Here is a 13,408-nt window from a genome sequence, read left to right on the forward strand (position 1 = left end):
GTTTAACCTTCATACATTTAAGCTTCCTTGTCTGAAAATGGGGTAATACCTAAATCATGGTCTGTTGTGAAGCTTTATCAGGTAATGCAAGAAAGCACGTTACAAGCTATAAGTACACAGATGTAAAATGAGGAATGATATGAGGCCATCTGAAAGATCCCTTCCTTCTCTAAACGTCTGTGACATTTTCCCCACCTTCAAGTCTCATTCAGAATGAATGCAAGTGTTGGAGATACTGTGTCTGTATTCAGTTGACTGTAATTTTTTTTTAATGTTTATTTATTTTTGGGAGAGAGAGACAGTGCGAGCAGGGGAAGGGCAGAGGGAGAGGGAGACACAGAACCTGAAGCAGGCTCCAGGCTCTGAGCTGTCAGCACAGAGCCCGACGCGGGGCTCGAACTCATGGACCGTGAGATCATGACCTGAGCTGAAGTCAGACGCTTAACCAGCTGAGCCACCCAGGCGCCCCTCAGTTGACTATAATTTATCTTTCAGACCTTATGCAAAGCAAAGTATTCCTACAGCATCCTGAGCAATCCCAACCCAAGTGACTATGTGCTTTTGGAAGAGGTGGTAAAAGACACGACCAAGAAGTCTTCCACCCCAAAGTCCTCCCAGCGGGTCCTTTTGGATCAGGAGTGTGTGTTTCAAGCCCAAAGCAAGTGGAAAGGGGCAGGAAAATTCATCCTTAAGCTAAAGGAGCAGGTGCAGGTAAAGTTCAAAGTTCTTTTGCTCTCTTCACAAAGTATTTGCTATTCACAAGCTCCACGGTAATCAAATTTGGGAGCTCGTGAAATCTTGAAGAAAGTTCCTGAGCCAAGGGATATAGTTGGGAGAAAATCATTTGGCTTCATTTTCACTATGTGAAAAGAAAGGTAGTGCCTGCCACCCCTCCACGGGTAAGCAGTCCTGAAAGGGGTGTCCCTCAGCACTTCTTCCCAAAGCTCTACTTACTGGAGAGGAAGAGGAAAGGGTTCTATGATAGCATGTCATGTGACTGAGGATCCCGGCTTTAACATACCAATGGAAGGTTCTTTTTTTCCCCACAGGCATCCCGAGAAGACAAAAGGAAAGGCATTTCTTTTGCAAGTGAATTTAAGAAGTTCACCAAGTCAACTAAACAACCCCGAGGACTCGCATCACCTTCTCAGGTCTTGGCCTCAGAAGGTGTCCAAAACAAGGAGGAGAAACCTATGGGCAGCTTGTCCTCCGGTGACACCATGGAGTATCGACAATAACCAAGGTTGGCACGTTTTACCCGGGTAGACTTGAATCATCACATTATTCTGAAATGGGGACCAACTACTGTGTAAGGCCCAGTAGGAGGATGTCCCCTGAAGGCAGATAGGAATGGTACCTAAAAACAAGAAAAGACCTCTGCAGATTTATGTATAACATTTATAACTTTAGACTGCTGGGTTTGTAGATGGCCAAACGAAGGCCCCGAGAGGACAACCCACTTGCCCGACCTACTACATCAGCCTTATTTCATCAGACATAGAACTGCCTTAATTATTGCTCACGGTCCTGGACATTCTCAAAGGACTTCTGTGGGTCATTCAGCTCTTATTCCTTTGGATTTCTAGTTTCAGGTCCGTTTCAAGGTTTGATTTAGCCTCAACAACCTCACCTTGGTCTGCCTCAATTAAAACATTAAAAACCTGGCATCCAGGATGCGATGGTTAAAAAGAAAGCAAAATAACGTAACAGCCTCTGTCTTGAAACTGCAGTAAATTAAGCCTTTGGTTGCCCGCCCACTGCGTGGCATTTACAGAGTAAACTTAGTTCTATCTTAAAACAAATTACCGGGGCGCCTGGGTGGCTCGGTCGGTTAAGCGTCCGACTTCGGCTCAGGTCGTGATCTCACGGTCCATGAGTTCGAGCCCCGCGTCAGGCTCTGTGCTGACCGCTCAGAGCCTGGAGCCTGTTTCAGATTCTGTGTCTCCCTCTCTCTCTGCCCCTCCCCTGTTCATGCTCTGTCTCTCTCTGTCTCAAAAATAAATAAACGTTAAAAAAAAAACCAAAAAAACAAATTACCGTATATGGAACCCAAATTAAAAAAAAAAAAAAAAACTTGAGGAAACCAGATTTTTTTTTTCACTTAGTTTGTTAATGAACCCAGGGATTAAAGCCCATTTTTTACCTGTGTCACTGTAGTTGTAAAATTAATGAGACCGACGGCATAGTGAAGGCATTGCTGCTTATACTGTAGAGGTTGATCGTCTGTCTTTATCACAATTAGGAATTTCTTATATTAAATTGGAGCTCACAATTAAAGACTTTATTGATACCTTTTGACAGGACCTAATTTGATTTATAATAGCACAAAAGAAGGCTCAATACACTGAGCCCATATTTCCACATTTAAGAAGCTCTTAAAATAACCAGTGCCCCACACAACGCCGTGCAAAGCTCTTCCAAAACAGTCAGGGCCAAACACAGGGAACACCCTCCTTCAGAATATCTGCGTATTCAGCTATTCTGAGGTTTGTTTAGGTTCTGTATGGAAAGGACCATCAGAAGGAACTCTCAGAACTACAGCAGCAAATCCCCATCAAATAGCATCGGACAATAGTAAATACACATAGAACGGCAAAGCCCTGACCTATGCCAGACCGAGAATGTTCAACACTCATTTTCTGTTGAGATACATCTGGAATCCCAATTTTTAAAAGTTCCAGAGGTGGGTGCCTGGGCAACTCAGTTGATTAAGCGGCTGACTCTTGATTTCAGCTCAGGTCATGATCTCATGGTTCATGAAATCAAGCCCCACGTCAGGCTCTGCATTGACAACACAGAGCCTGCTTGGGATTCTCTCTCTCCCTCTCTCTGCACCTCCCCTGCTCATGCACTCATAAAAAAAATTTTTTTTAAAGTTCCAGGGGCCTCTGGCTGCCACAGTTGGTGAAGCGCCCGACTCTTGATCTTGGGGCCGTGAGTTTGAGCCCCACGTTAGGCACAGAGATTACAATTAATCGATCAACACATACATATATACATTAAAAGTTCCAGACTCACTTTCTTTTTTGCCCCAGGACACTGAGACAATAGTGCCTTCTCCAAAAGCCAAGTGAGCTTTAGGACTAAGCATCAATGTTGAGCCTCCACAGCTGTTTAGAAGATGGCTTACCTTGGTAGTGGGTCTGTGAGCGTGACACTAAGGACAGTAATTAAATCCCAAAATATTGTTTTCCATGTCAAGAACTTAGCATCAAATAAATCATAGATGTGATGTTATACACACCCCTTAGATTATAACCTCCACAGTGACAGTGGAATTATGCTCTGCACAATGGAGCCCTCACTGTGCCACAAGATTACAAGAAGTACATCAGAATATAGCTCCACTGGAAATCTGACTTAAAAAGAATAAGCTTGTTATAATGAGCATTATTAGGAGTAGGGGTGAGGGGTGATTTAGAGGTATGCCTTTGGACTATATTTTTCTGTAGCAAGCATAATCATTGAGTTGACCTCAGCTTTACCTAAACTTGGGGAAGCTTCTCTTTAAAAACATCCATGGGTGCATCTATGGGAATATGTATCTCATGTTATAAACTCCTTTACAAATGGTCTCATGAGAAGAGACTTTTTGTGCTCGCGAGAAGACAAGTGTAGTGTTTTTGCTGTTTTCTGAGAACGTAAGGTTTCATGTTACTTGTTCTAAAATTTTCACCCCTGAAGTTTTAAGAGTTACCCCTTAATAATTTCCACAATTATATACCTTACTCATATCTGAAATAATGCAGAGTTGAAGGACTTCCCCCTTTTAAAAAAGTTGAAATTTATATGATTGTGATTACAAAAACCTTTCTAAAGAATGTGGTGTTCGGAACAGAAATAGGCTCATGTTCCACCACCCAGGAGCATCATGTTATGACACTGTGAGTTTATAGCAAACAGTCTCTCCTCCAAAACCAGCCACCAAAGCTGTGGGTTTCTGTCGGTCGAATAACACTAAACCCTTGCTACACTGCAAATGTTTCTGTTCCTGCATTTTAAATATACTAACAAAGCTATGTATACAACTTTACAGGTGAAGACCTTTTGGTAAGAAGTTAAAGTCAAGAGTGAACATGGTGGAAACAAATACAATTTGCTTATTTTCATTAGACTTAAACTGGAAATTGAGGATTTCTGAACCGAAGCCTTCTTGACACATGATGTGAGGTCCATGCTGAGGACAAGCAAAATGGCAAGGGCTACCTACCAACCAATTTCCTGATGAATGCAACAATGCAGCCCAGGAGATTGCCACTTTGCAAATGTCAGCAGTTGGGAAAAAAACATTGCTAAGCTCGCAATAACTGACTTAGAACAAGGGTCAGCAAACTTTGTCCATAAAGGGCCAGATGGTAAACATTTTAGGCTTTACGGGCCATATGGTCTCTGTAGCAATTACTCAGCTCGGCTGTTACAGTGCAAAAGCAGCCATAGATGATCTATACGTGAATAAGCATGGCTGTATTCCAATGAAACTATTTACAGACACTGAAATCACAATTTCACATAATTTTCACATCACAAATAATCCTCTTTGGGGTTTTTTCCAATCAGTTAAAAATGTAAAAGCTATTCTTAGTTCAAGAGCCATACAAACACTGGCGGCAGGCTAGATCTGGCCCAGGGCCATAGTTTGCTGACCTGACTTAGAAAACTGGCAACAAGAGCCACAAAGGTCTGAAAACAAGCGAGGTTAGTCATACAGTTCATGCCGGACAATTGGAAGCTTTAGGGCATTGTGAGTGTAAATATGTCCTGTAAGATTCATCACAAAGTAATTTGATTTAGTTTCTATATTGTGCACCATAGTGGACTCTTCTTTACCATTTCTTTTTACATACAGAATGATGTTGGGTTTTTTTTAAGTTTATTGCTTATGTATTATTCACAGATTATTCCACTTTTGGTTTTCACAAATTGAATTTAGAATGATGTACAAATTAGTATCTTCTGAGCTGTGACATCTTAACAAAAAATTTAACATTTCTTAAAGTAAAAGTAGACTGAATTGGTGTTCAAATTTATTTATTTTGCAAGGTTTGTATTGACACTGTACTTATATATTTATTATACATCGCTTTCTTGATATTGCTTTTAGATTTAGAAGTATTAGTGGTTCTAGCTCACTATTTGAAGACAAATCTCCTAAAAAAAAAAGAAAAAAAGTACGCTCTGAATACCTGACATGGGCCAGAATTTCATGCAAAAAAAAAAAAGCTTCATTTTCATTTCTAATTGAAGAGCTATTGATCCAAGTCATAACTGCCACTCAAGGTAAATTATCTTTAAAATCTTACTGCATAAAACTATAACGTAAGTATAAAAGATTTTTACTCTCAGTATGAAGCAAATTATGACTTTTAAAATGCAATGTGTGCCCCTCTGAAGTAAAATCCAAATTTTATCTTTCTGCTGATATTAAAATTTTTTCTTCAAATTATAAAACAAAGTCCTAACCTTTTGAGAAGTTCTTTTTATGCCAATTGTAAAAATGAATAACATGGTCCCCAGTTCTTTGCATACTCTAAAATCAGAAGTGTTAAAAGTATACCACACAGGGGCGCCTTGGGTGGCTCAGTCAGTTCAGCATCTGCCTTTGGCTCAGGTCATGATCTCACAGGTTGTGACTTCGAGCCCCACATTAGGCTCCGTGCTGACAGTGCAGAGCTTGTTTGGGATTCTCTCCCTCTCCCCTCTCTCTGCCCCTCCCCTACTTGCTCGCTCTCTCTCTCTCTCTCTCTCTCAAAATAAATAAAAACAAAAAAAAAAATCACACCATACAGCTTTCACATTATTGGAAGTTCGTACTCAAAGCCTTAATGCTAGAGCAGTGACCACTTGCTTGTCGACAGAATTCAGGCTATTCCAGTTTGATGGAGTTTGCACAGTGCTACAGGTTTCTTTTCAAATAATCTATAATAAATGCACAGTACTGCCCATTAAAAAAAAAAAATTCCAGAAACATGTTATCATGCTTCTATAAATCTGGCATCTTTTCTTCTGGTTTGGCATACCGTGTATTGCAAACTGAATTACTGGCCTAACTGGCTAGAGTCAAAATGAAAACCCATGCAGAGATGAGATGACTGGTCTCTCTAGGTTTTATCACTTGGCCTTGATTCTAAGCTCCAGCCCCACCTCACCCCCATCTTTAACATAGTTCATTTGGCTGCAGAACAGAATTGGCAACTTCCTGAGACTGAAGTGAGACCACGTCTCACAAGTGAATATATTGCCTGTACTGAACCCTACTTGATTGTTCAGTTCCTTTTGAGGTGAAAGCACATCCTCTAGTTGAGTCTTTGGGACTTCAGGAAGGACACATTGCTCAACACGTAAAGCATCTATTCTATTACAACTAACCAAAACAACCTGGTGTTTGCCGAAAATAGAAAATTTTTTAGTTTATCTGAACCATAGAGTTATGATGGCATACCAAATAAAAGAAATTACCCTATTTAGAATGAATCAAAAATGGCCACCCAGACTGTACCCATTAACACTTCATACTTTCCATACTACTAAAAATCTGGGTAGCAAAGTTTTATCGGTAAGTTGATATGGAAAGAAATCTGAATAGGAACTCCTGGGTGGCTCGGTTAGTTAAGTGGCCAACTTTGGCTCAGGTCGTGATCTCGGAGTATCTCTCTTTGTGGGTTCAAGCCCCAGGTCAGGCTCTGTGCAGACGGCTCAGAGCCTGGAGCCTGCTTTGGATTCTGTGCCTCCCTCTCTCTCTGCCCTTACCCTGCTCGTGCACGTATGCTCTCTCTCTCTCTCTCTCAGCATAATAAACATTAAAAAGAAAAAAAATCTATGCAGGTTAGGTTTATTACAAAGTTTGGAGGAAAAGTATTTGAAGACGCTTCACTAAAAGCAGAGGAGCATGAGTTGTGTTACTCTGTATGGTGATGCCAGCTTTACAGAATATACAGAGCTGATGAGAAAGGATTAGGTAAGAATCCAACTTGATCAGTGATGCTGAAAGAAATAGACTAACTTCCTCTCGGTCACCTGTTCATCTGGAATTGGTTGTTTTACAAAATAATAGAAGGTTACATGAGGTTGTTAAGGAAGCCAGGGTAAGTTTGAGGGCAAATTTGTAGGAAGTAACAATACTATTTGGGCGGAAAGTGCCCTCTTGAGGGAACCTTCTTTTCATGTCATCCTTTGCAAGTAAGTTATTTATAAATTCTCCAGTTGGGGGTATATAGTTGCAGCTACAAGTGAGTTACAGTGCCTTGTTTTTAATTAAAGTTACTTTCTAACAAAGGTCTCCCATCTCAATGGCTCCGGAAACACTGGAGGCTCTTTAATGAAGCGGCCCCCTGCTGCCACACACCCACTCCTTCCTCAAACTACATCTTCCCCTTCCTCTGCTCTCCCTCCCTATCCAGTACCTCTGCAGATCTGTCCTCCTCTGCCTGGACAACCATAGGCCTTGCTTAATTCTGACAAGTAACAGAGATTGCATTCTGCCTGGAAAAAACTGAATTGACTTGCCCACACGATACTCCACAACTAGGCCACACCAAGAGAAGAGTAGGATCTTCCTGGCTGGTGTCGGATCTCCAACTAGGCGGAGTGGGAGGCAGCCCACAGCCTACGTGCTCTCCAGACGGCTGCCTCGGACTCCTCGCAGTTGCTTCTCTTACATGAGCGTCAAAGTGACAAGAGGTGAACACCTGGACCCTCCGGAAAGTTATTAGAAAACAAAGATTGCCTCTTACACCAAGTCCAGCACCCATGATATGGGGCACTGTCAACAATTTATGTGTTCTTGGCCATCTCTAAGTATCAACTTCCTGAAAGGAATCTTTGGCTGATGGCTAAGGATTTGGACATGGGATGACCTGAAATGAGTGTTTTTGAAATACTGACTCTCCATGATTACCAAGCTACTCATTCATATACATCTCTTAGATCCAAAATATACTATGCTCAAGCAGACCATCAAGCAGGTCTCTGAAACCTTTCCTAAGTCTCTGAACTTTGAAATAATTCACTCTGACACTGAATTGGGTAATGTTGCATTTTTTTTCATGTTGTGTGAATGATCTGACTTAACATGCAGGACCATGGAAGACTGAAGCTGTGTCTTACACTCGTTATTATCCCACTTCACTTTTAAGTGCTTAGCACAGTGCTAAGCACATAGTAGGTGCTCGATATTGGTCTAGTTAAAAATATATTAAGGCTGTAAGCTTGTTATAGCCTCAGGATATGTGTGTGTGTGTGTGTGTGTGTGTGTGTGTGTGTGTATGTTACTATGATATTTAGTTCTGAAAATGAAACTCATCAACACAGGCCATGAAAGTTTATGCACAAATAGATTTCATTCTCAAATTCATAAAGGGTATTCAAATACTAGATGTGTAATTTTATGGTCCCACTGTGATTCTCTGTATGTGTAACTACAAAGTTAAAAGCATAATACAAGTGTGATGGAAATAGTTCATGAATTTCTACTTCAAAATTGATTTTTCACCTAAACTAGTTTCTCCTGCCAAAGTGAAATATAAATGTATTTGTATATGTTTGGAAAATAAATGATTTGTGACATGCATTCGTCATTTGTGCTCTGATGGGGAAAGACCATGTGGTCAAACATCTATTCATAACGTTTCTGGACTCTGTTTTATATCTAAAATGTGGTTTAAAAGCAAATATTTATATATTAAATTGTACATTTCATTAAATAAGCCTACAAAAAAACACTTTTTAAAATCACATAAGAATATGCTATATATATATATATATATATATACACACACGCGCGCGCGCATGCTGAAAGATAACATGCACTGTTGAGCAGATATCCCCCATTAAGCTGGAATAATAAAGGCAATTTCTATTTTTATTTATTTCATGAGGGAAAAAAAGGGCTTTAAGCTCTAGAACAAAGGAACTGGCTTCTATAGTTTCAAAGACATAGAAGATCTATTTAATTGGGAATGCTGTACATTTTATTAAATTCTCACATCACAAGAACAGGAAGCAGAAGGGTACCTGGCTGGCTCAGTCAGTAGAGCATATGGCTCTTGATCTCAGGTCCATGAGTTCGAGCCCCACGTTGGGTACAGAGATTGCTTAAATAGAGAGAGAGAAAGAAAAGAAAGAAAAGAAAAAAGAAAAAGAAAGAAGGAAAGAAAGAAAAGAAGAGAAAAGAAAGAAAGAAAGAAGGAAGGAACAAACAAACAGGGGCTCCTGGGTGGCTCAGTCAGTTAAGCATCTGACTCTTGATCTCAGCTCAGGTCATGATCTCATGGTTCATGAGACCAAGCCTCACGTCGGGGCTCTGCACTGACAGTGTGGAGCCTGCTTGGGATTCCCTCTCTCCCTCTCTCTCTGCCCCACCCCTCTCTCTCTCTCTCTCAAAACAAATTAAGGGAAAAAAAATAGGAAGCAGAAAAAAGCAGCTGTTTTATTTAATTATTCACAGTAAAGAATATTTATAACCTGGTTGTAATAAAAACTTATTTCAGAGGTCATTCCTAGAATATGACAGTATCTTAGGTAAAATATTGTTTAATTATATTCATAAAGAAGAGGATCGTATCTGTACAAAGGGAGAGGAGGGGCTGGAGGAGGGTAGGAAGAGGAGGAGAGGGTGGAAGAGGAAGAAAAGAAGAAAAGCCCTTCAATAGGCACCATTTATCCTTAAACAGAGTCAAGTCTTAGACTTGGTTTTTCCACCCAGGAGTCCTTCCCCCATCACCCTCCAGGGCACATTAGAAAATGCAAAGAACTTTGAAGAGATTAGAGTCACATTCAAACTTTCATTGCAAGTAGCCATAATGAACACTCTCATTCTTTTTTTAAAAGATCGAATTAGATTACTTCTTGAAGTGTATCATCCAACAAGAGCCAATGAACTTGGTGTCCAATTTCAAACTATTTTCTCTTTTTCTCAAAAATCTTTATAAAAATATACTCATTCAAATATAGAATTCTTATTTTCATCTATAGTGTTCCAAAATATATATATATTTACTTCATTAGAAAGCGTTTTGGTCAGGACGCCCAGGTGATTCAGTCAGATGAGTGTCTAACTCTTGATTTCGGTTCAGGTCATGATCTCATGGGTCTGTGGGATTGAGCCCCACATTGGGCTCTGCACTGACAGCAGGGAGCCTGCTTAGGATTCTCTCTCTCCTTCTCTCTTTGCCCTTCGCCTGCTCGCTCACACGCTCTCTCTCTCCCCCTCCCAAAATAAATAAATAAACATCAAAAGGAAAAAAAAAGAGTTTTGGTCATAAAGAGTAGCTGAATGGTATAAAGCAATCTCACGGTCTTGATTTTTCTACACTCTATGCCCTCATTTTAATCTAGCAACTGTAATTCAATTAAGTTCACTTCAAAGATTTTTTTTTTTTAACTATAACTTAAGACGTATATTAAGTTTTAAAAAGGCAACATCATCAAGAAACTTCCAAATATGGGGGTAGGGGGCTCTCAATTCTCCTTTCTTAATGACATTTTCAGAATCTGGGCAGAACCCTGTGCCATGCAAAGGGTAACTCTTCCACCTCTGTTAATTTTCTTAGGAAGCTTCCCTTATGTAAAGAGAATGTCCTAAATTAACAATATGTCTCTATGTGCATCTAAACAAACACAAATATGCAAGAAAGCCCATGGACACTTCGCTCTTCTACCTCTGCAGTGATGTTGTCGAATATCTGCTGAAATCCAGAGGCAAGTGAGTAGCGACTTCACTGCAATGTCTTTTGATTAGTTGATTTAAATCTTCATTCAAAAATGCATCCCCTTGTAAAACTTCATCCTGCAAAAATATTAAAAGTAACTCATATTAAAAGTTCTAAAAGCCAAGCTGTGAGCAAAATTAAAAATGGTGACACCTGACCCCAAGCCAACATGTGCCGGGTCTTGGACATCTCCTGTACTGAACAAAACGGTCTCAGGACTGTCTCCACAGAATCCCAACCCCACAGATCCAGCCTACCATCAATTCCTAAACATGAGAGGAAAAAAAAGTAGCTATAACACAATTAAGCAAGTTGGAATCAGTTAATAAGAGACATCCTTAGTTTTTATTTCATCTTTTAAAAAAATATGAAAAGTATCACATACCTTCCTTTTGGAACTTGAAGACTGAACAGGAGGATTGAATGTCATTGCAGCCATGCTGTAAGTCTCAAAAAGTTCTGTAGCAGATCTATAATCACAGAAGAAATGTAAAGACATCACCATACCCGTGTAACTTGAAAACAGACTGTACCCAAAGAGAAGCACGCATTATTCTAAACCCATATAGTGAGGGACAACCTAATTTTGCTCTTAAAACCAACAAACTCATGTAAAATAAACCCTAAATTCCCATGTAATGATAATGTTATCCAACTAAATCCACCTCAGAGAGGTCTGGTGTGCATTGAGAAATACAAGGCTGGACAAAAGACAAGGCCGAGCAGAAGAGCTCCAGCTCAATGTGATCAAATCCCAACTCAACCACAGTTACGTGAACAATATGCAACTAAGTCATGGGGGTCCAGAGAAGTGAAGCACAGTGTTACCCTCCATGGCTTTCAAACAGCTCAATCTTTCAGTTACTGGCCTAGATTAAATGTCCATACCCATGGCTGTCCATGAATGCTTAGTGATTTGGGGTTGGTTTACATTCTCTGAAGGAGACTGGGAAGGGCCTGCAACAGTCACATCCCAAGCTCCACCCTCCAGGGCAAGACCACCAGGAGTCTCCTTTCTCAAGGTTTTGGGATAAACCCACCCTTCGTCTTCCTCCAGAGGACATTTCTGGCATAAATGAGGCAAACGTTCAAAGTCTCTGACAAAAACATGCCAAGGAACATGAATAAGAAAACTGACAAATAATTGTTTTCTCCTTTCTCTCCCTTTTCGAAAAGGCTGGGGGCACTTGGGTAGTTCCGTCAGTTGAGCATCCAACTTCAGCTCAGGTCATGATCCCAAGATGCATGAGTTGGAGCCTCACATCAGGCTCTCTGCTTGTCAGCAGAGCCCGCTTCGGACCCTCTGTCCATTCCCATCTCTCTGCCCCTCCCCCATTCGTTCTCTCTCTTTCGAAATAAACTTTAAAAAAAATAAAAACTGGGGTGCCTCGGTGGCTTGGTGGGTTAAGCGTCCAACTTCCGCTCAGCTCATGATCTCGCAGACTGTGAATTCGAGCCCCACGTCAGGCTTGGTGCTGACAGCTCAGAGCCTGGAGCCTGCTTCCAATCCTGTGTCTGCCCCTCCCCAGCTCATGCTCGGTCTCTCTCTCTCTCTCAAAAACAAATAAACATTAAAAATAAAATTAAAAATAAAAAACAAGGCTGGAGGACAGGTGGGAAGTATGAGGGAAAAAAAAAGCAAACGGCCACTTTATCATTTAATAAGACCAAAAGTTATCTTTAGTCTACCCAGAGGGAAAAGCATTCATGGAAAACTACAGAGTTTATGTCTCATTTAGAAGGGAGGAAGCAGCTGATTTCTGCCATGTAAAAATACAGATCTATTTTGCCAAATCTCCCAGTACTTCAAGGAGCTGGAAATTTTATTTTTAGGTGAATTCCTCTAATATTTAAAATATAGCAAATAATTCCATTTTTGTTTAAACTGTGAAGAGGCCAGAACATCAGTCTGCTGACCTCCTGATCATTTGTCTGTGATCTCCAAATTAAAGAAACCAGTGGGCTGCAAATGAGAAAAATTTATAGCAAAATATTAATTCTGAGTGGTGGGTATATTACAAAGGCATCTTTTATGTCTTATTTTCTTATAATTCAAGTATTGCCTAATTTTGTAGGGAAAGAGGTAATATTTTTTTCCACTTTTCTGTACTTCCGAAATTTTTCAGAGTAAGAAGCTGGAAAAGCAACTTCTCCCGGCAGGACCCTATTCCCCATCTGGAGCGCACGACGAATGCTGGGAGTGGCGGCAGGTCACGACACACTACACAGAGATGACCGTGAGGTGCAAGAGAGAAACTGCCGCCCTGCTTGAGTGCCAGTGTCACAAAGCACTTCTTTTCTCTCATTTCTCCCTTTCTGGCCCTAGCAGGACCAGTCAGGAGTGGGCAGAAAGAAAAGGAATCTCTCTGTGGTTGGACTCGTGGATCTTCTCATAGAGCAAGTATGGCATTACCTATAATGTGCGTCAGGCGCGTGTATTTTCACTATTCTACTTATCTGGATGTGCGAAACTTCTTTTTTTTAAGAGAGAGAGAGCATGAGTGGGGAGAGGGGCAGACGGAGAATGAGAATCTTAAGCAGGCTCCATGCTCAGTGCGGAGCCCGACCCCATGACCCTGGGATCATGACCTGAGCTGAAGTCAAGAGTCAGTCGCTCAACCAACTGAGCCACCCAGGCGCCCCATGTGAAACTTTTTAGAACCAAAAAAAAATGTTAACTGATTACCAAAAACGAACTAACA

General features: G+C 40.8%; 2 protein-coding genes across 3 annotated transcripts in view; one reads left to right on the top strand and one right to left on the bottom strand.

Annotated features, from left to right (window-relative positions):
- Positions 1–8,356, top strand: part of PLCE1 (phospholipase C epsilon 1) — a 321,900-nt gene extending 313,544 nt beyond the window's left edge. The window contains exons 31-33 of the mRNA XM_049646407.1: positions 496–711; positions 1,050–1,243; positions 4,037–8,356. Coding sequence (XP_049502364.1) covers positions 496–711; positions 1,050–1,238 — 405 coding nt within the window. The 3' untranslated portion in view covers positions 1,239–1,243; positions 4,037–8,356. The remainder of the gene's footprint in view (positions 1–495; positions 712–1,049; positions 1,244–4,036) is intronic.
- The window catches only part of NOC3L (NOC3 like DNA replication regulator), a 52,145-nt gene that overhangs the window by 11,222 nt on the left and 27,515 nt on the right, over positions 1–13,408 (bottom strand). The window contains exons 20-22 of one of the 2 annotated variants that reach the window (XM_049646421.1): positions 11,092–11,176; positions 10,656–10,783; positions 4,855–5,148 (exon numbers count right to left, since the gene is read on the bottom strand). In XM_049646421.1, coding sequence (XP_049502378.1) covers positions 5,130–5,148; positions 10,656–10,783; positions 11,092–11,176 — 232 coding nt within the window. In that variant the 3' untranslated portion in view covers positions 4,855–5,129. Of the gene's footprint in view, positions 1–4,854; positions 5,149–10,655; positions 10,784–11,091; positions 11,177–13,408 lie in introns of those variants that run through there. The other variant, XM_049646420.1, reaches the window with a different exon arrangement.

The sequence above is a fragment of the Panthera uncia genome, chromosome D2 (assembly GCF_023721935.1).
Source record: "Panthera uncia isolate 11264 chromosome D2, Puncia_PCG_1.0, whole genome shotgun sequence".
Lineage (NCBI taxonomy): Eukaryota > Metazoa > Chordata > Mammalia > Carnivora > Felidae > Panthera > Panthera uncia.